A 27966-nucleotide genomic window follows, 5' to 3' on the forward strand; every position below is an offset into this window, starting at 1 on the left:
AAAAACTTTTTTAAAGAAGCATGGACGAGGAGCCCTTGTTAGGTATGTACAGAAATAATATTTGAAATTACATGACCTGCTGAAGTGATTAAACTGACAAAAACAAGGACGCAGACGAGCAATCATGTACAACGACAAGGAGATGAATAATGCACCAGGAGATTTTCCCATAAAAAAACATAATTCTTTTTCATAAAACATGTCTTGTATTTCATTCATTTGTTTTGGCATTTTCAATTAAAGCTATTTTGTAATTTATCCTTTTATTGGTTTGCCTTCATTATTCAACTATCATGGTAACAACAACCAGAAACACAGGTAATATTTTTATCAGATAAATGATTAAATTTCGTTCTGTCACAGACTGAATTCATGATTTAATAACTTAATAGTTCACAAAAAATATTTTATACATTAAACCGCATATATCTCAACAATTCCTTTCATAACTTAATTTAGTAAGAGGTGTCCATAAAATATATATTTTTTGTAATATGAATGATCGAGCTATTGATTATTCCTATATTTTACAAATAACAATGTCTACATTGAAAATCCTAAAACAACTATAATGTTGTACCTATAACATAAATACATAACGACACAGACCAGCTGTGAGCAAAATAAAATACAAAAATACGCATTAAATAAATAAAAACAACCAATGTTTTATTCCGGAAATGAAGTCATAGCAGTATTTTTTCAGGTGGTTTAAAATCATCCAATGAGATTCACTGAAGAGTCCTCCATCGTTTTTGGCAGGAAAACAGCGTGTTCTGAAATAAATTTCAATTTGTTTCGTAAAAGTAAATTTTCTTACTTATTTTGCTATTTTTTAAACGAAGAAAAATGTCCATTGTCGGTATATTGAATTTAAGTGCAATAAGTTTCCTTACAATGTTAAAATTCAAATGTAAGATAAACACAAGTTCACCTCTTTAGTGTTCGTGTGCTCTTGAATAAATCTTTATGACAATAGAAAGAGGGGCAAATAAATGGTAACCAAAAATGATGATCTTGAATCTTTGTTTAATGTCCATGGAGACTAATATGCTGGTACTTACTAAGCTTAGCCTCAGATGTTACGTCCTAGATATTTCATGAACATACCATAATCATCAAATCTGAAAACATAAAGGTATATTGAAAACAAAACGATGAAATTAAGCAACATATTTCCATTTAATACACAACTTACCACTCAGGAATAACGGTTTTATTGAAAACAGATAGAAAAAGAATTTATTTTGAAGACAGTACAATACAACGCAAAAAAAATATAAAAAAATATAAAAAACAACCAAAGAGTGAACAATGAGACAATTCAATTGTGTCAAAATCAAAACCCATGGCCTGAATGTGAATTCAGGAAATTTTTTTTCAGGTATGGGCAATTATAAGACATGCAGATCACTGCAATTAATACAAAATGAACTTGTAGAGAATTCTGAGGTATATTATTATTTAAGTTCTCCTTTTGATCCGTCTGAGTCTTTTAACATATTTATTTATATACGCTTTGAAATAAGATGTCAGTCCTTGTAATTTATTGTTATTGTTTATTGCAAGCCAGTTATCATTGTTCTCCATTATGCTATAAAAGTCCCATCATCAAAACAAGATAGATATTTGGCCATATTGAATATGTTTTTCTTTTCGAATTCAAGAACAAGCAATTGAAATTTACACAATTATACCAGGATGCTTCTGAATATTATCATTGTAAAACGAAGAAGTCCAAGTTAAACATTCAAATCAAGTTTTATCATATAGTGAAATATCGTATATTCCCTGCGTAATAGTAGATTTCGGATATTCAGATGTGAATTTTTTTCTGCTGTTTAATTCGTTGTTTTCCCCCCGTCTAAACGGCCAACGAAACTTTCTTGACGTCACTAATAATTTGGAATATCAATCAACCGAGTACAAAAGGAAAAAGAAATATTTGAAAAACAATGAATTATCAAGAAAAACTTAGTTTCATTTTGAATATCAGTTACCGGTGCAGAGAACGCTTGTATATTTAACTTGTGCTTGAAACAGGTGTCGGGAGTTTGTTAAATTGGCATTCTTTACAACTCGTGATCATATTTTGGCTTTCATACTTTCAAAATTATTATTTATGCCTTTCGTGACATTTTCGACATTTCAAATTTGGTTCTTAGTTTGGTTCCCCTGGATTGCACATGCGTGTATCATTCGGAGCTCTAACGTTATTCACAAATTTGAAATCAATATTGTTAATACCTTGTCCTTAAAAATGAAAAGCGTTCATTAAGTCCTTAAACGCTACACTCGCGAAATATTGATATTTTGATCAGAGCATAACATTTCACGGAGAACAAAAATGACAATGATGGCGAAAATTTCAAGTGAATAACAAGACACCTACTACTTTGAACACATATTAATAATAATAAATATCAAAAAGCATACATTAACAAATGTATTGTACTTACAACCCTTGTACGCCATTGCTCCTATGTAAACCTTTGTTATAGTATCTTTTGAAATCGACAAATCTAAGACTTCTTTTTGCCCATGGTCCAATTTTTCTCTGTGGACACTGTGATGGACATGCTGGACCATTTCTGCAGAAAAGATCATATATGAATAACTGATGATTGTTAGCATACAAGTGTTGTTATATTTTAGGATTTGTGCACAATTCAGCAAAGGAAACAATTTCAATGTATAGCAAAATTCAGATTCCTTTCATATGTGAGAAATAGACAGACTTTAATTTATCCCACTTCTGACAGAAAATTGAGCTCCAAAAAAGTAGCATGAATCATTTTTTTTAAATGTCTATTAACCCAGAGGACCATTAAATGAATAATAAAATATGCCGACATGAATGAAAAAACACAACAAAATACCAAAAATAGAAGCATTCCAATAAGTAACACAGGAGTACTGGACAATTATATCTAACCCTAATTGACATGTTTCATGATGTTATGGCTTTTATCATAGCGCTGTCAGGGGTTAAGTTAGTTAATCGTTACACACCCACTAAACAGATGTATACAAATGATTACATTTAAAGCTAATCGAATGAATTTGTCACGAATTAAAGATGTCCTATGACATATCTCTTATACATGAAAGAGTAATCAAGGGAACCAAGGTTATAGCAGTAACCAAAAGAATGTAATCCAGGGACAAAGACCAGACATAGAAAACAGACATACACACCAAAGAACATAAAGTAACTAAAATAATACATACACAGTAACAAAATGACTTTCGTTAAAGTCATTACACTTTAAAGAAAAAGAGTTCATGTTTGAACAGGTGTTTATAAAATTTTATTAGTAAAAGCTGGAAAAAAATTAAACTGCTTTGTTTATACTATTATAAAATTTATCATTAACAAATTATCAAGATAATGTGGCCGTTATAACTTATTCTTCATTAAATTAACGACTTCAAGAATGAAGCCTGCATTGTAAAATTCTGATTATAAAGATAAACTGTATAAGTCTAATACAGCCCGAAAAAGTACACATACAATTATTGTGCCAGTAGTGTACGTTTTTCATGCATATATACCTAAATTTTATTTCAAGCTTTTAAAAGTTTTTTTTTCTAAATCAAAAAAGTTCCGTGAGAACTAATAGAAAAGATGTAAACGACGTTTATTTGTCGTTGTTTTCGTATCGGCTGAAATCCGTATCTGAAATTATATTAGAAAACCTAGCACGTTAGGCAAGTTTAGACATACTCTTGTCGAAACCTTGTCACGTTTTTAACACAGAAGTGAAACTAAATGATTGTGCGTAATTAAGTTAAATTTGTTTAAGATAAGACAGGACAGACGAACTACAGACAAATATTTCAACTTGAAAGACTTAACAATATTTTCTAACATTTCACATGTCTTGACTGCTGAGTCGAAATGTATTGTTACAGTAATAGAAAAGGTTGGAGTTGTAAACTTTATTTAAATATTGTTTTGGATTGTGCATATTAAGTTTGATCAAATTATGATGGAAGGATGTAAAATGATAAAATTATATAAGTTAAAGAACCAGGGTTATATCAAAGACATTCAGACATTCAGACAAATTTATTTAATCATGTTCTATTCATAGCGCACTTTTCTTCTTCATTAACAATTATTTTAGCAATGTTAACCGTGGAAAAGGGCCTGACTTTTATGCCAAAATGTTACAGCGAGTAATATAGTCAACTTCAGCCAATCGAGTTAGTCTACCCTTGATTGGATGGCCATTACCAGATGAAATGACTTAGTCAGTTAACTGAAAAATTAACTGTCTACCATTTTACAGTTACTTTAATTTCAGTTTGATAGAAAAATTAAAGCTCTTTGACAATTGTCCACTTCACTGCGTGATTGTCAAGTGAAGACCAACTCTATCCTCAGAAATTAATTACATTGTTCGCTGTAAAAGAAAGTGTACAGAAGTACATAACATAAACACTTTTGAAACAGGGGTATCAATTAATCATCATAATAATACGGTTAATATAAACATTAGACAAGTGTTTTAGTCTCCTTATTTAAGTCATAATGCATATTTCGGTAATCTTCATCCGCTAATCTTTTAATAAGGAAAGCGATGATCATGTTATGTAAACCGGACCATCTCATCCAGTATGCTTTTATTATTACGTTATTGACATAATCTATTTAATTCCATTTTGTACTTCAATCGTTCCATTTGAGTATTGATGACATACGATCACTGATATTTAATATCACTCAGACTCCGCCTACCTTACTACTACTTTTGCAGGAACTATATGTTTCCTTTATCGTTACTGTTTGAGGCTAGCAGTAGGGTAAACTCGACGTCTACAAATTTAATTTGACGGAACAGGATTAGCCTGTGCAGTAGAAAGATAATAACAGAAAAATGACTAGAAATAAAAGTACGAATTTGAAACGAATCGAAAAAAAAATTGAGACTTTGAAACGAAATGATTTATATATGCAATTTTGCGATTGCTTGATTACTTCACATCGCTTCTCGAGTATTACCAGTATTAATTAAGAAAATGGCAATTTTGAAACGTTTCTGCTTATGATAGATTTTATACAGTCTTTGATTTATTATTTTTTTCTGTACTTAAAACGCCAATCATTTACAGTGGTATACATTGATCTAAGAACATTTGCTGATAATATGTAGGAGGATCTCATTAATACCTTTCCTAATTCTGACACTGCCAAAAGGCCAAAACGATTTTAGAATTAAGATAACGACTATGTTCAATTTGGAATCCAATAACAGTGACGTAACAAATTTCCTTTTAAGTTACATGCGTCTATTTTTCAATAATATTGTTAAAATGAATCTTTTTTTCCAAACTGAATTTAAGCTTAATTGTTTAAATCTTATTTTATACAAGCTATTTCTGATTGATTGATTGATTGATTGTTTGGGGTTTAACGCCCGAGCATCAATATTTCAGTTATTTTCAGGCGATGAACATGAAGTGGATGATAAAATGAACATGAAATGATGATGAAATGAAAAATGGGATGGGACACAAGGATAATGGGGTCGACAAATTTTGATTGCCACTGGAAATAAGGAGAGGTGGGTAGGGTAGGGTACTTTAGCCTCCTGTGGCGGAGCCATATGGTTCCTACTCCCGGAGAATACCACAGTAGGGTTATTTAACTTGAGAGGAACGTGGTATCTTTCCCAACACATTGCACTACTATAGTTTGCAGTCAGGTTTTCCGTATCATAGCCTGACAACCCAAGCATGTAACACGCCATGGGTACCCCATTCGACCACCTGAGGCACACAACCCAGTTGCTGTGTCTAGCTCCGGCTAGAGTTCTGAGAACTATTTAGTCGCCTTTTACGACAAGCTTAGCGCTGCTGCAGGCCTATTCCTTTGACATCCGGACCTGCACGGGGCTTAAGCTATTTCTGAATTTCTGAGAAAGACAAACAATGGTTTCAGCGATTGCATTATTTAGATATCTTTGAATGTTTTTTACACTGCCGGCTTCTATAATCTTACAAATTTTGACATCTTTTTCATAGCATTTCTTGATATAAGGAGAATGGATATGGTTAATAATTTAGTTGAAAATATACCGAGAAAAAAAAGATTCTCACCTGCTTCTGCATCGGATGTTTTTAATACGATTAGTACTAATTAAATTGAAATCGTGATTGTTAGTCATTAAATTCTGACCCTGACTATTTAATTAGAAAACGTTGTCCATAGGCTATGAGGCATTGATTACATACCCGTCAGTTGTTTAAAGATGCTCTGAATATCGGTTAACATTTACATATAATCAGAAAAATATCGATAGTTGTAGTCTCGTAATGTCAAAACTATGATGTTACAAACAAATACTTAAAAAATAGTATAAAATGTGAAGACGAACCATTGGTAAACGAAGTTTTATTTCTTTAAAGTCTGTCTTTCATCGCATACTTCGTAGGCAGAGTTTGTTATTATATTGATTGACAACAGAAAAATTACAAAACATTTGCTACCGTTTTGATGAAATAAATTTACTTTAAATAAAGATAGTAGTTTTCCATACAAGAATGAGCTTTGGAGTTTATTAGGTCAAGGGGACACTTTTTTATGCGTTAAGAATAGCGATAACGTGTGCCATCATATAAAATGTCGATATCTTACATTTACTAAAACTTCTCAGAAAGTGTTGAAAATACAGTGACATTTTTTTTTCTTTTCCAAAACGTAACGGTCTTGAAATGTATAATGTAAGTATTGTATCAGTGTTCGATGAAAGTAGCACAATTACGTCACAACAGTAGTCCGTAGGAGGTGAAAAGCGACAAATAAATGAATAATGAGAAGTTGATTAGTTAACATCAAACACAATTAAGCAATATTGATGAATTTTGCCGGAAAACAATAGTAGTTAATATAACATTAAACATATCAATACTTTAGTGACTATGAAAGTCTAATTTATTGTAGTAAATAGTGTCATGTATACATACGTACATCTTTACCGAAAAGGAGAACATGGAAATCTCACCTTAATATGTGTCCCAGGCCATGTCAATGCAAATTACAATTGGCAATGAAAATGTACTGAGAGAGAAGACAATCTATATTTTTAAATTCGCCTAACCAGCTACTAAAAATATCTAAACAAACCAACCGAGTTTTAAAGGTAAATGTTGTACATATGTCATACAATAGCCATGTGAAAGAGCTTCCAATATGAAACATGAATTCAAGCAAAAGATGACTGCCGACTATACACTGATCTACGTGAACCATGCGTTACAATCTATATTTCCGTATGAAATTAACATCATGTACATGGAATCATTTCAAATTTACCAAACTATATAGGAAACAAATATACACATGTCTACGTGGCAATACGAATAATTGGACAATCTAACTAAGTAAACACATTAATTAGACGCTTATCATGTATGTACATTACAACACCGATAACGATATATTTAACACCAAGTACCTGTAAATCTCTGATTCCAAACTAAGTTTGCGATAAATAAATAACAACCTTAGTTATAATGAGGCCCTTTTCATACCTTTGTTACTATTGGCTACTTAAAACATTATTATTAAACGATGTTTTGAATTAATAATACATAAGTATAAATAAATTTGACAATATAAATTATATACTTTTAACGTTACACAGTTTCATTTTCTTCTTCCATATATATCTATTCATTGCTAATTTAATATCAGAGGAAAAGTCTATAGAAACTATTAAGTTTGGTATTGCATTAATCGGCAGATAAGATTGTTGCAAGTTTTTTAAACTTGGTTTGAATGATGATGCAACATTACTGAACACAAAAATGTGCACGTTACATTATTGTGAATTTAATGGTTAATTAAAAAATGAAATGGAAAAGGATGGTGAATATGATATTTAGTAAAACATTATTTTTGTTCAATTAGAGCTAGTAAGTAAATGTGCTCTTAAAATTAAATTTTTTAATGTTTTATTATTATTATTATTATTATTATTATTATTATTATTATCTTTTATATTGATAATATAAAATTTGCAAAATGTGTCTTCTTAAATGAAATCGGTGTGCAATTTGAACTATATTCCTGAATTTATTTTTTTTTCATTTTCCAAAATAAATAAAAATACTCACGTGCATAGCTCGGTACACACTTTCATAAACTCATCATATGTCATCTGAGAATCTGTAGCTTTCGTATGTGTACACGACAAACATAATAACGAAAACATTACAGCAAAACTTTTCAATAAGATGTCCATATTGTTAATTAAGCTTTGCGTTCGAAAGAAAAAGCAAAAAGATGGTTAGTAGTCGTTGGTATCGGAGAAATGAATCTCTATTTGCTATTATGATCGATCTTATAATTTTCTGGAATAATGGAATCACACGAAATAACCAATCACAACAGAATCCGAAGAAGTGTCATATTACGATGGCGGTATAGCTATTGTATCTTCAAAAAGGTGTCTTTTCATTGAATACACAATCGAATAATAATTAGAAATGCTTTATTTCAGACTTATATGGTAGTTATGTGAATGAAGATATGTACGCAATTGCCGCACTGTCTTTAACCTTAAAATGATTAACGATAGGTGTACACAGACTAATTCCTTAAGATAAAAGTAAACGCTTTTAGAGACCAGTTTACAAGTTTACATACAAATAATTACCAAAATGATCATGATGTTGTTAATGTTTGGGTATTTGGGGAGAGGTTTGTTGGATAACTAGGTGCTTTTCCGTTGCGGGGGAGGAACTTTGGTCTTCATACGTGATGTCACAAGTCCGTGTTTGCTCATATTCTCAAGTTATAGGGGTGATTTGGACCCGTATACTCGGCAATTTTATTCTTAAAAAGATCAAATGAATAATACGAGAAAAACATACAGAAGTTAATTCGATTTAAACTTAAAAAATGTTTCTCTTTCGTCATATTGGTTAAATAAACTAAACATAGTCCTTGTAGGCATTGAACTCACTTATCGTTTTTAGCGGAAGTATTATTTTTTTCTCAAACGCCGAAAACCGCATTACGTCGTATTAGCTATTAAGCATACGCGAACTGAATAAATAAATTGCAGTGCATATCAACAAGATTAAACTTAATCTGCGTATTTTTTTTTCTATCTCTTAAACCAAATATTTGAACGTTTTAAAAAGATTTCAAGTGTTGCAATCAAATGCTTTAATTGTTTCCGCTATGTCAAGCTTTTTTTTAACCTTCCATGATAATTCGTAATGGATTGGTATCAAGCATACCGCAAACAATGATAAGTTTTACGTTATGAACACAACGTAAGGATTAATTTAAGCATGATTTTGCATAATGATCCCATTTTCAATTTCCTGAATGACTTTGCTCTTCACTTTTTTGACGGTCACCCAAGGTTTCTCAAAATGATACTATGGTGATTGTTGACGTTAGAATGTATCATAGTTGTAAAGTTCGTGTTTTAATGTTTACCTTTGACTGTTTCATTATAATTCATTTTGTTCTTGTCTTGGACCTCAATTTACTTTATTTCATGTTTTATTGTATTTGTTTCATCGTATTTGTTTTTTAAGTTGTATCGTAAATATTGTATACATGACATTCCCTTTTGCATTACTTGCTTCGTCTTATATATATATATATATATTGGTATTTCATATATAATACTTTGAACCTGTTTCATTGTATTTATACGGATTTTGTTTGTCAATTACGTTCCAATGATGCACCTGATTTATCAAAACTATATTAAGAAACTGCTCCCACATCAACAAGATTTAATATGACATTTTATGTTTTTACTTAATGCATTTGTTGTTATCGATACATTTGATTTCTTTTCGTTTCGTCTTCGCTTTAATATCGCGACATTTGTGCTATTCATCTTAAACTATTTTACAATTCATTGCAAAAATTGTGCGGTATGTATTTTACTATGCATTTTAACATATATCTGCGAAATGCAAGTGGAAAAATGAATTATAGATTATTTTGCAGAATATGTATCTTTTTGACGCAGAAATAACAATTTATATCATCGATTTATTACATGAAAAAAATATATACCCCAAAAACGTAAACTACAAGTTGTCATCATTCATTAATTGTCTGTGCCATTTATAACATTCTGATTAGCCAGCTTTATCACTATCGAAATAATATCGTTGGGATGTGTAGGAAAATCTGTTGCATTTCAAAAACAATATTCTTTTGTTTATGAAAATTGTGCTGTCATGTTAAAACGAGTCATTATTAAACGCAAAATACGTTTTTTACACCAAAAGTGTTAAATTACTTCCGGTGGTTCCTTTACTAAGTTACTAAAGTAGTAAGATTAAAAGAGTAAAGCCAGAAAAAAATAGAAACAAAACAAACAAAAACAAACAAAACAAACCAACAAAAAAGCTAAACGAAAAATAAAAGAAAATAAAATAAAAAACAAAAAAGATAGCAAAAATCAAGCAAAAACAAACAATACAAAACAGAAAAAAGCCCCAAAAAACAAAAATAAAAACAAAACAAAACAAACAAAACAAAACAGAACAAATACAATATGTAGTTAACAAGCAAGAAATAAAATAGAAGAAACATATCATGAAACAATGGTCAGGTGATCGTTCACAGGGTTTATAGAACATGTATCAAGTACATCATTGACGAATATTAACGAATGTTACAATCTCAAAATTTGAGCTGATGTTTACATTCACGAAACAGTGATAACTACTACAGGTTGGGTATTTTATTGGGTAGGTTGTGCATGAGATCATGCTACCGTATAGCGGGTACTTTTGAGGGTGCCTAATTTCGCTATTTTGTCTATGAACAATATGAGCGTAAAAACTAGAACGTGGGAAGGCATCGCAATGGTCCTGACTTGATACAGGCATTTCAAAATGAAATCTGGGTTAATCCAGGTTTTATAGCGCTAAACCTCCGGATTCCATTATGGTCCATTACTTCCGGTATATTTCAACAATATCAAATAGCGGTTATTTCAAATATAAATAACTTCATTTAGTTAAGGTACATTGTCTGAATGGTGAGATTTCGACATGCATGTTTTAAATTATTTCCGCTTTGTTTGACTCGTACAGAGACGCACACTTAGTTAACATTGGCGATATTATCATACGAGTAAACACAAAAACCAAGATTCGAGAGATCAAAATAACATATTCCAGATATGATAAAGACCAGACAGGGAAAACAGACGTACACACACAAAGCAAAATCTTGAAATAACAATAATAATACGTACAAAGAACTAAAATCAGTTGTGCAACAACTCCAAAAAATGGAGCATATAGTAAAGTTAAAGGATTTAGGTACAAAGAAAATAACTATATTGTCTTGAAATAAAAACGCTATACGGATGAAGCTTAGAATCGCCACGCTATTCAAGCGTTTTTTTTTCGATTCGTGCCTAATTCGTATTTCTAGTCTATACACAGTTATTTTTTTTATACTGCAATCCTCAATTTTGTTTTTAATCAAGTTATTATATTTTTATACGACGTGTTATTAATTTTTCTTCCCTATTTGTGGCTCCCGATAGTAATGCTACGATAAACTGGTAGATCATGCAATTGGTAGAAAGGTAGGCAGGAATGTTGGATACTGTCACAGACCAGAATATACAGTCAACACATTTTGGTTGCGTAAATAGAACGATTGCAGTATAAAACAAGTTAATATGTGATTGTTAATTAAACAAAGTTTCAAAGAGACAACATTCTTTTCCCTTTGTTTCATTTTTTTAAGTTCGAATATTTCTTTGGTAGTAGTTGTCATTACTGAGATGCAATTGTATTTTGATATTTCACAATGCTATATAATCTCCACCGGTATGTTCAGACCTCAGTGGTAGAGGGAGGTGCTGTAAAATCTAGATTTAACCAACCATTTTGTTTTAAATGTCTGCACCAAGTTAGGACCAGTGTGGTACCAGCTATTTCGGTGATGTAATATCTATTTTATCAGATTTATTTTGGACTTATTTTAGTTGTTACTCTTATTCACAATGTCACTGTTGTATTTACGAGTTATTATTAAGGTTAATATAATAAGCACCTTTATCAACACAAAAACATAATAAATATAGTTATTTGCAAGAGTAATCAAGGGAACCAAGGTTATAGCGGTAATCAAAAGAATGCAATCCAGGGACAAAGACCAGACATGGAAAACAGACATACACAACAAAGAACATAAAGTAACTAAAATCATACATACAAAGTAACAAAAGCAAATGAGCTACTCGGACTCCACTAAAAACTGGGAGCATGGATGAATCAATTCTTAACGATCTAGACTATAATAATTCACCAAGGAAAGGGTTCACTTTAACCGGTCACCACTATGAATATCTATCAGATTGATAATTGTTTGGAGAATGCCCTTAATTAAAAAGAATCTAGTATGTTATATCTATTGTTTATAAGGCCATCTTTATATTTTGAGATTTGTTTGTCCCTTGTTTGTCATGATTTTTTTTACTCTTTATATATATAAAATAAGTCAATTTAGTGATTTATATTTTGATTGTGCGTTTCGCGTAGACAAAATGTGGCTAACAATTTAAGAAACACTCCACATAAGAATCATGCAAAATGTGATTCATGGTTGGAAAGCCTATATATATTCATATTTGATATTTTGTTTATTCGCGCACGAATTAAATTTTAATGCGTCCATGACACGAATGATGATATGTTGGTTATTCACGATAACCAATTGATTATCTATTTATTATAAAGATTTCCTTCGTTATCTGTTCCTATATCTATATTCTACTTTAATTTTGTGAACGGCGGATTAAAATTCTTGTTGTGACGTTAGACTTACAACTAGGCTTCTGGAACAGGATTATATTGCAACAAATTGAAGTCATCACTACAGAAGTTTTGAGGTCGTCATCATGGTCCCATTGATCGTTACGGTGTATCCATCTGCACCATGAAAACTGATTTGTTCAACGGGTCATAGTTTTACTTTCCTCTTTCGTCTACTCCGGACTTGACTCAGCAGGTGTTTCTAGAAAAGCAGAGGACGCTTATCGTACCGGTGCACCTGGTCCATGCTGCCAGTTTTTAGTGGAGTCCAATTTGCTCATTTACTTTTGTTACTTTGTATGTATTATTTTATTTACTTTATGTTCTTTGTTGTGCTTGTCTGTTTTCCATGTCTGATATTTGACCCTTGATTACATACTTTTGATTTCAGCTAGAATCTTGCTTATTCTTTGACAGGAGAAAGTTCGAGAGTAAAATTATCGAATTTATCAAAACTTTTTACACAGGGAACATTCGGTAAATCACTTCGCTGTACTGGTTCAATTGTTGTTTCAAGGACCCGTGAATGGCAGAGACCGAGTACCGAGTACAATCGTTCACTGAAAGTCCATAATGCCTTTTTTTTGCAGTTTTGCAGGATTGACGTTGTATTTTTGATACATATACCTCTTTTCACTGTCCTTTCTTTTTTCATGTTTTACAACGAATGGTATTTTTTTTTTAATTTCAAATGGATTGTATTGTTTGGGCTAATCAGTCGCAAACTTGCTAGCAAATTAATTACATTGTAAATGTAAAAAAAAACTAATCCCCTACCGCACGCCCAACTCTAAAGAAAAAAAACACCTCTATGTAGTTTATATGAAAAAGACAAGATAACTGTATAGCGCTGAACAAACATTCAGTGATTAAATCTGAGTTTTATATCGCATTAATAAAATAGGATTGCCTGATGTAAGAAAAGGCTATTACGGTTCTAACACTCTCTAACATTTCAGAGTTAATAAACCTTAACATTTATTTGATGTTTCTCTCCTGTTTAAAGGTTTTATTTCAATTCTAAATTACTTTTCAGAATGTTCTAAATTGTAGAGCTATGACATTATTGCATCTAAATACTGCAAAAGGATTTATCTAATGGGATTCGTCGTTAATATCCAGGAAATGATAGTAGAATTACAACAACGTAATGTGCGAAATTACTCCTGATTGTAGATGTTCATGGCGTAACAGTAACTCTCTGAGTCTGTTTCAGAATTTGACATTTTTCAGAGTTCTTATTAGCTTAAATTTAAAAAAAAATAAAAAGATGAAATGTTGTATGTGTGGGAAACATAGTTTAATATATATTTTTCACAAAATAATAGAATACAATATTTGATTCCAAAATAACAATGATCCATCTTCCATATTATTTCTGCACGACTACGACCATCAGTTATATGGGAACCATATTATTACTATATTTAACTATAATAGCAGTAAAAAGGTTTTAACTATTAAAATGATATTTGGGAATCGATCAAATAAACTTAGTACCCAAGAAAAAATCAAACGATGAAAATCAATTTTTAAGTCCTCAAAACAGAAGAGTGAAAATTGAACTCGAACAATCTTAACAAAAACTTATTTCGTAGCATGCAAGAAAAGACTGAAGAATAAACTTAATACCTTTACAAATACTTTGTGAATTAGAAAAGATAGCAGCATGTTCTTTTTACGGTGCATTTCAGACATTGAAAATGAGAAAGCGTTAATAAGCTTGATTTAAAAAGTGTATTGGAATAAATTTGCGTCAAAATTAAAATGCAAGTTCGTCCCTCTCTGAACATGGGTTGTGAAACTACATATAAAAAAACACGAGAATCTCCCAACGAATGTTTTTTTTATAAAGAGAAAGGACATTTTTCAAAGTAGTAAAGTGGAATGCAGTGGTTTAATTAATTCTTTGTTATCAATAGTATTTAATTTGATATTCTGTTTCCTCGAATATTTTTTTTTACAAAAAGGTACTGGTTTACACATGCTCCGAATTTTAAAATGATTTCAAACTCAAACGTGTTAACCTTCTGAAATTTTGCAATAATCTCTATAAAAGATTGATCAAGGTAACAAAGATTCTAGTGGAAGTCAAAAGAATATCATCCAGGAACAAAGAACAGAATGGAAAACAGACACACACAACAAATAACATAATATAACCAAATAATACATACAAAGTATGAAAAGTAAATAAGCAACTCGGACTCCAATAAAAAACTAGGAGCATGGACGAGGTGCACTGGTAGAGGAAACGTCCTCTGCTTTTCTGGAAATATCCACCGAGATGAAAAGACAAGTACATTTCAGTTTCATGATTGTAAAATTATTTAATAATGTTTGACTTTATATGTGTCCTTTGGTATTTACTTATATATGTAGTACTTAATTGTAGTACGAAATCTTAGAGTAAAATGGCACCTGTATCATTATATTACATTAAGTGGTCTCTGACAATTACTCAGACAACACAATATAAAATAAACATTAAATATTCATTTTATAAATCTTTATATGGAAGATTTGAATTCTGTTCAAACGATCCAAGTAATAATGTATTGGCCATTAGGAATTCTTTTCCAAATTTAATGGCTAATACTTCAATACAAATTTGAAAGTGCGAATTATATTATGAAAATTAACATTTAAGTGTTGGAATCCGAATCTATGACCAATAAGTTTTTACATTTGCAACAGAAGAAATGAAGCTTTTCGGGGAGAGGTTTTGCAGTTTGTGATATTGCAAATGTGCTTCTAGTGTTTTTTGTACAACGATAAAAAATAAAACATGAAGGTTAATTATAGAAAGGTTAGTTTGATTGATTGTTCAATTGATTGTAGTTTAAAGCTGCTTTAGCTGCCAAAGTTGTTCGGTTTTGATTCTATTGAATTTTGCTGATTTAATTAAATAAGTTTGTAGTAATGCAATTGAAGCAATAAATGTCGATAACAGCTACAGAATATTATGAAAATAACGTTTTTTGTTTGGTTTTGTTTTGTTTTTTTTTAAGAAGATCGATAGCTCTTATCTAATCATTTTTCGCCATTACTTCCGAAGATTGCCGACAAGACATTCACCTAGTTTAGAAATACTGTCACCTTGGTTAAAAATAGCAATAAGGGATACACAGGTATGCACATGTCTTGTTTTCATTTCATTTCATCTATTTCTTGATAAATTTATTTAAAAATAATGAATTACTGACAACAATTGTGCCGTATTATATAACTATACGTAAATTACAAAAGGATCCTTGCGTTATATTCGAACTTTTTTTCTTTTACGGCTTGCGTACTTCAAAGACACGGATCTTCCTAGCCGTTGATTAACCACTTTTGCTTTGCAAATAAATTTTTTTTTATAGAATCGACCATTACAACACATGCGCGGGTTAAGGTCACCAGCAGTTAACACATACGAATTTTATCTGGGTCGATTTTTAGTCTTGAAAGACAATACATGTATCGACACATATTTCATGAATTTAACGCATTTTATTTGTGGATATCAAATAAATTATACAGGAAAAGTGCAATTTAAAAACAATTCAAAATTAAGGCATATTTCAACAGAAACAAAAAAAATACGGAAACTTATAATAATTTGATTTCAGGAGTAACCCGCTTGCTGACTGGATAAAAAGTTATGTCCTTCTTCAAAAAAAAAAACAAAACTGCTACTGTAGTGAGCAACACACGATTGAGGTAATATAACAGTCATGCCATAAATAACATATACTTCATAAATTTCAGGACAGAAACATGTTCAACCAATCAAACACAAACACATTAAGTCGGACTTGTAAAGTGTTGGGTGACAGAGGACTTGTACAGTGTTGGGTGACAGAATGGAGATTCGTGGACCCATTCAGACAGATTGGTTTGACCCAGGGCCAACCAGTCGTCACTGTATCTCCAATATGGCTTGTGCATTGATGAAAATCAGTGACCATTTTTTATGTCGTATTTTCTTTGGTATGCTTGATCAAATCAATGAAATTACGGATATTGCAAGTACGAATACGATAGCTAATAGCATTCTGATGAAGGTATTTCAATTCTTTCCTTGATCCATATTTACTGTAATACAAACGAATAATCAAGGGAACCAAAGTTATTGCGGTAATCAGAAGAATGTAATCCGGGGACAAATACCAGACATGGAAACAGACGCACACAACAAAAACATAACGTAACTAAAATCATACATACAAAGTAACAAAAGTAAATGAGCAACTCGGACTCCACTAAAAATTGGCAGCATGGACCAAGTGCACCGGTAGTGTAAACGTCCTCTGCTTTTCTAGAAACACCCACCGGGTTGCTCATAAAAAGTCAAGTCCGAGGTAGAAAAACGAAGAAAGGAAAACTATGTCACGTTTCATGGCGCAGATGGATACGAGTTCATGATGACGACCATAACACTTCGGTAGTGAATTTTAGCGATACAAAAAGTCTGCGTAGTTTCAATAAGCTCTGGCATAACGTATGAGTTGTGATATGAACACTCCATACAAAGTTGCGGAAATGCTTGCTTTCTCATAGATTTTTTTTCCATATCAGAATGTGTTGAATGTAATTGTTATTTTTAAAACATGTTAAGGTGCATGACAAGACTCCTTTTATGTCACGAAAAAAATACAATATTCTAAATAAAGTTTTCTTTGGCAAGATTTATTAATTTTTTTACACCTGACTTTAAAGAAGACAAATTGAATTAAAAACACAAAACCTCTACACATGATTAATAAGAACAAATACAAGAACAGTATCTTCCTAGAAACTTCAATTGTAAGGCTAGGTATTATACACGTGTCTTTGTAAGAGCATAACAAGAAAAATATGTGTAAAAAAGCAAGTAATGTAAACCGACCATGGTTGATACGTAAACAATACTATTTTAGGTAGTTCTATATGTTATTTGACACAGACATGCGTCCCACTTTTGCAACTGTGTTCCTTGTGAGATAGGTTCATGTATATAGTGTAATCAAATATATATACAAATACAATAAAAAAAAACGTGAGTAAAAGTGTAGTAATTAAATCAACTAATGATAAACAAGTTATCCTAAATTAGAATTGAATCTATGTTGATGTAAAAAAGTAATAATGGTTAACTCTGATAATTTTACTGAATATTATGTGATGATACTGAACCCTCGTGTATAATCACTTCTGGTCAAATAATGAAATTTATGTAAGTGTCCAGATCTCAAGTTGACATATGTTACGACGTATGTGTTTACAAATTGTAGAAAACACGTGGTTCATTTTCCTGCATTTTTTTAAACTGAGAACTCATGACCAATCAAAAAAAGGAACTTCATATATGTGCAATAGAGAGTAATCACGATTACTATCAAGATCAAAACTGAAACGATATGGCGCACTCAATGCAGTATTCCAAATTTAACAATGTGGCAGTTATCAACTTTTGTCTTTCATTATTCATACCAGGCTAGCATTTGTTTAATTACAAATACAGTAAAACATAAATATATCAATAGGTTTGTATGCATGGGCATTTCTTTTATATTTTCGAAACTAATATATAGAAACAAATGTCAATGATTACACACCACTATTTTTTAGTGACATCTGTTGGGTCAATTCAATATTGGAAGATATATTTATATATATGTATGCAATTCATTAGTTACCATACGTTCGGTTTTCCTCTTTGTTAATTATTCAGCAGCTGAGCCAAGCTGAGATTCTTTCTACATGAACTCTTATTGTAATTATTTGCTCAAACTGTTTTTTCTCGTATTTTGGTGAATGTTCATGCTCATAACTGGGTTCACTATTTTGCTCTACCTATGTTTAATGTTGTTGTGGCCCAACTGCAGACTGCCCTATGGTGTAAGTGTTTCCTCGTCAATTAGTGAAGACATATGGGTGTCTTGAGTTAATTTTTTTCATTCCGGTGGGGTTGTTGTCCCTTTGACATACTCAACATAACCATTCTCGTCATCAAATGAGATCTTCAAAATGCATTAACAGGAAGAAACAGACAATAAAAAAGCAACTACATGATATTTTATACAAGACATCTACCTTAATATTCAAAGGCTAACGAGTCAACGTCATATTCGGTTGAAACGTTCCTCTTTTCGTCTTACCTTTGTGTCCAACAATCTATGCATGAATACTAGGACAATTTAATTTATTACATGCTAGATTTTTTGCAGTCACAAATTGAGAAATCTCATCAATTTTCAAGCACCACAGAAACATCACCCAGTTTCATGAAAGTTTTCGTAACATGATTTGTTGCAATAAAAATTTCCAAAAGTAGTTTGCATTACTGTACTTTCTAATACTAATTGATAGTTTACAACAGTTATGCATACATGTGTACACTGTGTACATTTAAATCAACCAGATAAAGTACGATTATACTAATGACAATGTCATACCCAATGTATATTTTTTGTTTTATCTCAAAAGCAAAATAACAACAGTATGTCAAACTAAGACTGTTATATGGTAAATGTTTCTGAATAAGAAAAAAAATTAATGAAGTATTTTAACCAGCATGAATCGGCTTGATTTTTATAAAGTCTGATGAGAGGTTTTCCTTGAAATCCTGGTAAAATGCACGAGACGACCGTGATCATCTAAACTACTACCCATTTGATTTTGCTTAAGTACAAGTCCTTATAAAGTTCAGACACTGTCATAGTAGATGTGATTCATGATTTTCAAAACCCCACCGAACAAACAATGTTTTTCTTCGTCTACAAATGCTATACTATTTAATGTAATGATTGTCCTTTTTTGGATTTTGATCTTCATTTTTGAGAAATCCATACATTCATTTCCAACAAAAATCGACCAAATCAAAGCAATTCAACGATCACTCTCCCAGTGACAATTTTATACACATCCTATATCAATTTTATCTCGAATTTGTAACAATGAAATGAACAACTAAGAATGGTTATGTTGTCTGTCATTTTTTTTTAAATGAAACAAATAAATGTAAATTCGGTGGGTTTTTGACATGCATAAATTACCTCCTGTCTGGTCTTTATAAAGACTGCTACTTGTGCATTTAAATGGTAACCTGCAACGAGATAGACACAATATGAAAGCTCATTGCCATTTTGAAGAAAAAGACAGCGATCAGTAGTTCGCGTGATAATAAATTCATTTAATCTAAGGAACTTTCGATATTTTCTCTTGTGTCCGTTGCTACTACTCTTAAGCAAGTGTACTGTATGATTACTTGCTTACAAAAAATGCCATGCGTATGTGGTTAGTGAGGGAAGTGAGCAAAACAATGTACTCTTTGTTCACGTGTTGTCAAATGTCCATAACTAATGTTGAATTCTGTAGTTCGCCACGTGTCAAATGTAATACACTTTCGTTTAGTTAGGTGTCAATTCCCATATCATTTATTATTTTGTTTAGAAATATATTTGGTTTATATCAAATTCTATCGGTTCAATGCAAATTAGACGAATATGGAAACTTGATATCTTGTCTATGAATACGCTATATGATACTTACAGCCTAATGGTTCATGAATGTAATCCTTTACGTAGTACGTACATTTAATGTTCTAAGTCAGAAAGAAGACAATTATGAAAATATTTACCCGGAAGTGTCAATTAAAATGTACCTAAAACGTCAATTAAAACACGTGTGAATAACTTGTAGTAAACATATACTCGAAGTCCATTTGTGATTTAGTCATATTTTCCTTCAACCGATCTATTATCGAGACAGAGTTGTTTTTCTTTTGATTTGTTATGCGTTTCTCAGTTTGTAAAAACCAAACATTGATAGGCCCAGTCATATGAATTTTGTAATTCCTGATGAGAAATTTCATCAATGTTTTCCGCCATTTTTACTGTTACGTGCCGATTGTTAACAAATTCTTAATAATGGTACACCTAAATACAAATATATAGATCTTGGTAGAGATTCCTCATCCTTGGTAAGAAATAATATCAAATATAGAGAGGAAGATGTTTACAATATGCTGGATCTTATAATCGACAACATATTTGTCCAGTGCTGTGGACGTCTTTTTCAACAAACCGTCGGCATTCCAATAGAAACGAATTGTGCTCTTTTACTTGCTGACCTACCACTACTGAGTTATATAAGTCTGAATAGGGCACATTTTGTTCTAACTTGTGCTAACTCTGTCATAACTTCTCTAAATATGTCTGGAAAATACTTGGATTGTCTCAACTGAGTCTCACCATGTCCAATCAAGTCTCAAAAAGTCTTGACTGTGTCTCGACTTGTCTTGACCTAGTCTCGACTTGTCTTATCTTGTCTTGACCTGTCTCGGCAAAGTTTTCACCAGTCTCAACCTGCCTCGAAGAGTCTTGAACAGTCTTACCAGTCTTGAATAGTCTTAAAGAAGTCTCGACCAGTCTCAAATGAATCTCAAACTGTCTCGGTAACAAATATTTAACAATTTAGGACTCAAAACAGTCCTAATTTAAGAATTCAAAGATAAAACACCGTATCTCTATTATGCATGAATTGCTTTTTGCATACTTTTTTATGGAGACTGTTACTTCATTATTCGGGTTATAGGAAAGAACATTCATAGTGATACTATGACATGGAGAACATCAAAGTTTGGATGGAGGAATAGGAAAAGAAAGTCAAATAAAAATAGTTAAATTGAAAGATTTGATGTTTCACCGTTGGCTGCGAAATAAAAAAAAATATATTAGACACAATTTACTCTGCCTAATTTAAATCAATGCATGCATACAAACATTTTCAATAGATAACAGATTCTACATACTCTTAGATTTAAACAGCAATATTGTGCTGAGAAATTAAATCAGTAACAACCGAAAAATGTAAAATTTTGGCCAAAATTGTGCAGATTATAGCTTGAAACCCGTTCGTGGTAACCTCTGAAGCCCGTCTTTCTTAAATACTCCTGTTCAGCCCCGAAGTTATTTTTAAAAAGAATCTGAATCGCTTTTTGGTGCATCTGAACACCGCTCAGGAGTTCTGGGTACACACAGGACCAGATAAAAATTCTAGGTACCTGTATGTGACGTTCATCATTATACTAGAGAAAATTGTATACAAGTATTTACGCTATTCAGCCAATATACAATATACCGTGCAACTGGTCCTGGTGCGTGGCATTTATTACGATCCTCGAAATCACAATACACAAATTACTTTCATAAATTTTGAACAAAATTGTGCAGATTTTAGCTTGAAAACCCTTTCGTAGTAACCTCTGAAGCCAGTCTTTTTTAAAGACTACTGTTCAGCCCCGAAGTTATTTTTAAAAAAAGAATCTGAATCGCTATTCGGTACATCTTAACACCCCTCATAAGTCCTGTATACACACAGGACTAGATGAAAACACCAGATACGTGTATGTGACGTTCATCATTATACCAGAGAAAATTGTTTACGAGTATTTCCGCTATTCAGACAATATACAATATTAAGGCTAAAAACCACTAATTCCACTTCCCATAGGCTTCTATGCTAATTTCACAATATTCAATGGCTTCTCTGGACTTTACCTTAACTTTAACCTGCAGAGGACTATATATCAGCATGATTCTACATATGTCAGCTCACAATCCTCAGAATGGCATGTGGGGTTAGCAGACTTGCAGTGCAGTACTGGTCACCGGAAGTGAAGGGTCTATAAATAGCATGGGAAATCCCAGTGTTTTCACAAGATAGCGGTATATTTAAAAATCATTATTGAGATTAGGTTTCACATCACAAGAAGCAAAATGCACCTATAAAATGTACAGAAATGTTTTTCCTTTCAGAAACTGTTTAAATATTTTTAATAAGATGAGAACTTTTTTCACAGCACTATGAGGAACAGGGGTAATTTCTGCGTAGGACTATTTTTGCGTACGTTCCAAATGCTCATTGGTTGAATTGGTGGTCTGTAACCTAAAGGGTCACTTTTTGTCTTAGAAAAAATAAATAACTATACAGGTATCTTCCTACACACATACTGAATGCATTTGCAAAGTTTCAGTGAAATGTGACGAGCACTTTTTTAAATATTTGATTTTTAAATATAGGGTAACCAAGTTGCGCGAGCAAAAAAGTGACAATATTCTACCATACTTAAATGCATTAAATATTTGCAAAGAACTTTTTCTGACTTTTCAAATAAAAAAAATCAATCACAACTTGTTTTTTAACAATATTAATAAAGAGATAGATTTAAAAGTAATCATTTTCTGAGAAATTGGTCTATTTTTAAAAATTTATTTCTGACATGCCTCCCCCTTTTTCTTGATCACATGTCAAAAATCCTAAATCTTTAAATTTTCACAAAAGGTGATATATTTGGCTTTAAATTTGTAAATACAGTGTTTTCACATTAAAAAATGACCAGTAAAGGGCACCTAAAGCAAAAAAAGTACTCAATAATGGATTTTCCATGTTGCCATAGGGGAATGCTTATATGACCTTAACCGCAGTAATGAAAGTGAGTTTTTCCTCATTTCTAACCTAATTTTTGCTCAGATCTACACAAAACTTGATTTCAAGTGCTTATTACCACCATATTTAGGTAAATATAGCCCTCAAAGTTTAATATTTGATATTTTTATTAAATTTTCTACACTTTTTACAAGATAGGACATAAAATTCAGCCAAAAAGACCAATTTTCCATAATTTGGACCTATAACTTAAAAAAATGCATATTTTGAAGGATTTTTGTAGTGTATTCCTCTCATGGCAAAGTTAACAAGATCTTCAAGTAGTTTAAAGCTATTTCAAGAAACTTTTCATTTTGCCATGGCTTCAGCTTAAGGCTAAAAACCACTAATTCCACTTCCCATAGGCTTCTATGCTAATTTCACAATATTCAATGGCTTCTCTGGACTTTACCTTAACTTTAACCTGCAGAGGACTATATATCAGCATGATTCTACATATGTCAGCTCACAATCCTCAGAATGGCATGTGGGGTTAGCAGACTTGCAGTGCAGTACTGGTCACCGGAAGTGAAGGGTCTATAAATAGCATGGGAAATCCCAGTGTTTTCACAAGATAGCGGTATATTTAAAAATCATTATTGAGATTAGGTTTCACATCACAAGAAGCAAAATGCACCTATAAAATGTACAGAAATGTTTTTCCTTTCAGAAACTGTTTAAATATTTTTAATAAGATGAGAACTTTTTTCACAGCACTATGAGGAACAGGGGTAATTTCTGCGTAGGACTATTTTTGCGTACGTTCCAAATGCTCATTGGTTGAATTGGTGGTCTGTAACCTAAAGGGTCACTTTTTGTCTTAGAAAAAATAAATAACTATACAGGTATCTTCCTACACACATACTGAATGCATTTGCAAAGTTTCAGTGAAATGTGACGAGCACTTTTTTAAATATTTGATTTTTAAATATAGGGTAACCAAGTTGCGCGAGCAAAAAAGTGACAATATTCTACCATACTTAAATGCATTAAATATTTGCAAAGAACTTTTTCTGACTTTTCAAATAAAAAAAATCAATCACAACTTGTTTTTTAACAATATTAATAAAGAGATAGATTTAAAAGTAATCATTTTCTGAGAAATTGGTCTATTTTTAAAAATTTATTTCTGACATGCCTCCCCCTTTTTCTTGATCACATGTCAAAAATCCTAAATCTTTAAATTTTCACAAAAGGTGATATATTTGGCTTTAAATTTGTAAATACAGTGTTTTCACATTAAAAAATGACCAGTAAAGGGCACCTAAAGCAAAAAAAGTACTCAATAATGGATTTTCCATGTTGCCATAGGGGAATGCTTATATGACCTTAACCGCAGTAATGAAAGTGAGTTTTTCCTCATTTCTAACCTAATTTTTGCTCAGATCTACACAAAACTTGATTTCAAGTGCTTATTACCACCATATTTAGGTAAATATAGCCCTCAAAGTTTAATATTTGATATTTTTATTAAATTTTCTACACTTTTTACAAGATAGGACATAAAATTCAGCCAAAAAGACCAATTTTCCATAATTTGGACCTATAACTTAAAAAAATGCATATTTTGAAGGATTTTTGTAGTGTATTCCTCTCATGGCAAAGTTAACAAGATCTTCAAGTAGTTTAAAGCTATTTCAAGAAACTTTTCATTTTGCCATGGCTTCAGCTTAAGGCTAAAAACCACTAATTCCACTTCCCATAGGCTTCTATGCTAATTTCACAATATTCAATGGCTTCTCTGGACTTTACCTTAACTTTAACCTGCAGAGGACTATATATCAGCATGATTCTACATATGTCAGCTCACAATCCTCAGAATGGCATGTGGGGTTAGCAGACTTGCAGTGCAGTACTGGTCACCGGAAGTGAAGGGTCTATAAATAGCATGGGAAATCCCAGTGTTTTCACAAGATAGCGGTATATTTAAAAATCATTATTGAGATTAGGTTTCACATCACAAGAAGCAAAATGCACCTATAAAATGTACAGAAATGTTTTTCCTTTCAGAAACTGTTTAAATATTTTTAATAAGATGAGAACTTTTTTCACAGCACTATGAGGAACAGGGGTAATTTCTGCGTAGGACTATTTTTGCGTACGTTCCAAATGCTCATTGGTTGAATTGGTGGTCTGTAACCTATACCGTACAACCGACCCGGCTGGTGGCATTTATTACGATCCTCGAAATCACAATACCTACATGTACATGAACTACTTGAATCACATAAGCGATAAACATGGTACCGTATAAAATGATAATGTTGTTCGATTATTACACAGATCTATATTGATATATAATGTTCGTGTGATATATTAATTACAAAAAAAATAACAGATTTCTCTTTTATTTGTTTTTTCATGTTGTGTGTGCAGTTTTTTTATGAAATAAAAAATATAGTTATAAAAGGATGTATATAGAGAAGAAAATTGGTTAAATCGTGCCTGTCAATAATAGTATTATCTTTTTAAATTAATTTGCAATTAATTTTTTATATTTTAAGTACGTTTATGTATAGTCGGAAGGGAAACCAAAATATGTTTTAAGCATTTTAAAAATAATTGAAGATATGAGAGATGCGAGATGCATCCCCTATATAGCATAAGGAAGGAAAATAGTATGGACTGACGGAAGTACGGACACCCTAATCTTTACATATCCTCACTCTGCAAATTTAGGTATAACTATATCCGAATGCCATTTATCTTTTTGACAGAAAGAACGAGAACGACTTTTACCAATCGAACAGACCCTGCTTTAAAATAGTCGAACAGCCCAGTAAAAGAAGTTCACACTCTCGCTTGCACCGAAAACATTGTGTCTGGCTGTCTTTTTTTTTTTTTTTTTGTTGAAATGTAACTTGTATACGTATTACGAGATATGTATTCAAAATCTGTAGCTGATGTTCCGCGTTAATGTTGTAGCTGCATAATTTTGCATGATAACGCAAGAAATATAATAATAAACAGTTTAATTGACACTAATAAGCCTCTGTGGTTACATGTACATGTTTGACATAATATACAAAATGTTTATAAAATATCTCACTTTTTATCTAGTAAAAAGCAGACAAGTGGCTTGCCCCAAATTTGTATCCGCTTCATGTTTAACAATATACATGTTATAAAAACATGCAATTAATGACTCCTTTTAGTTTGGCAATGCGTTATAAAATCGAATGTTTTAATCTGTTAACAACAAAACACTATCATTATAATCATCTGAAATGTAGGTTGTTTCCATGGTTTATTAGCTAGTCTTTTTTAGACGGTAGTTTCAGTGTAATACTTAGATCGATTTTATTTTAAAGGAACATGGTCTATTGGTGTCATACATGAGCCATTAACGCGGGGGTATAGAGGTGAAAGATGTCTTTTCTTACAGTAGTGTAGTTATTGACCTGTATCAAATTAAAAGAGACTTCGTGTATGTACATGTACCTGTATGATGAATTGTCAATGTGTACATTTCTATTACTGTTTTTTCTATATAGCAATCTGTATGATATACACGCATGTTTTATCGCTAAATTGAGGGCGATCCTATCTTGGGTTAGTCCCAATATCATAAAAAGTTTAATCAGGGGCTTTATTATTCCCTAATTAATTAAGTTTTCAGAATTTAATATAAAAACATGTATTTAGACACATGTTAGTTAGCTGACAGTTGATAAGTGACACGCGTGCATATTGCGCCTTTAATGACATTACACAGATACTGAGTGAAATTATTTAATATGTAATATGCTAGCGGTATACTTGTACATGTATGTATAGCTCATTTTGGTATCGAGGTAATGTTACAAAATCTAGTACTCACCAAGTGAACCGAAGACGCGAAATATGAATAAAATTTAAACCTTATACACATGTAGTTACACTTGTAACAAAGAACTTAAAAAAAATTTTTTTTAAATTCCCTTACTCCACTGTTACATGTATAAAATTCACGTGATTATTTCTATTTAAAGATTAGACAGCTCAACTATAAACATACAAATTACCTTAACGATTAATTATTTTCATTGTGTGATGTTTGGTACGGAGGCTCATTTCCTTTACATCATATGTATCGTACATGTATAATTCACACGCACAATTAATTTGCGCGCTGGGGATTTAAAGTATGCAGCAGATAGTGCACGCACTGAGTAATACCTTTTATAATCGAAGTACTCTCTGTTTTCGATAAGTTACTTGGGCTACGTATACATGTGTATAAAGAATTTGTGTTTATATCGAGTGAAAAATAAAGCGGAATTACAACAATGCAATTTTTAGAGATGCCTCATTGAAATAAATATAAAAATAGAACTTCATGTTATTAATTAAAAATATGTTTACATGTAATATTATACTAGGAGCTTGAAACTAGTATTTCTTTATTAAAAATTAATTCTTTAAAACAAAATGACGGTTTATGTCGATTGTGCGACAACCCTGTTGTCGGCTATATATTTTAGTTAATCGGGATAAATCCACGATGATATATATATATACTTATAACGTAACTGCAAATACATTATGTATCGGACTTCATTTGTAGTTAATTCAAGGGGCGATTTTCCCTCAATTCAAGATAGCGTGGGCAGCTTCTTTTATCTTTTCTCGGTTCCAGAATCTGTTGACACAGGTGTGGGCTTGCAATTAAGGGATAGGTATACACGTAGGACTTCATATGGTGCAACA

General features: G+C 31.7%; 1 protein-coding gene and 1 long non-coding RNA gene across 3 annotated transcripts; both read right to left on the reverse strand.

The window, feature by feature from the left end:
- Positions 1-233: 233 nt before the first annotated feature.
- LOC148612671 (uncharacterized) lies at positions 234-8454 on the reverse strand. Of its 2 annotated transcripts, XM_088590541.1 has the most exons (5): positions 8125-8442; positions 7464-7484; positions 2460-2591; positions 1065-1124; positions 236-776 (listed from the first exon to the last, which is right to left on the reverse strand). In XM_088590541.1, exons 1-4 carry the CDS (start codon positions 8250-8252, stop codon positions 1076-1078), a joined length of 330 nt encoding a protein of 109 aa, XP_088446667.1. In that variant the 5' UTR covers positions 8253-8442; the 3' UTR covers positions 236-776; positions 1065-1075. The 2 variants fall into 2 exon arrangements, with proteins under 2 accessions (XP_088446668.1, XP_088446667.1); XM_088590542.1 differs by lacking the exon at positions 7464-7484 and having other exon boundaries at positions 234-776; positions 8125-8454.
- A 9065-nt stretch (positions 8455-17519) lies between these two features.
- On the reverse strand, positions 17520-27461 carry LOC148612672 (uncharacterized). Its single transcript, XR_015923943.1, has 3 exons — positions 27098-27461; positions 19845-19894; positions 17520-18809 (listed from the first exon to the last, which is right to left on the reverse strand). It is a non-coding gene; the product is annotated as an uncharacterized LOC148612672 (long non-coding RNA).
- Between the last annotated feature and the right edge of the window lie 505 nt (positions 27462-27966).

Source organism: Perna viridis, chromosome 7 (assembly GCF_037379345.1).
Source record: "Perna viridis isolate PV_CMFRI_1.1 ecotype Kerala chromosome 7, ASM3737934v1, whole genome shotgun sequence".
NCBI classification, from domain to species: domain Eukaryota; kingdom Metazoa; phylum Mollusca; class Bivalvia; order Mytilida; family Mytilidae; genus Perna; species Perna viridis.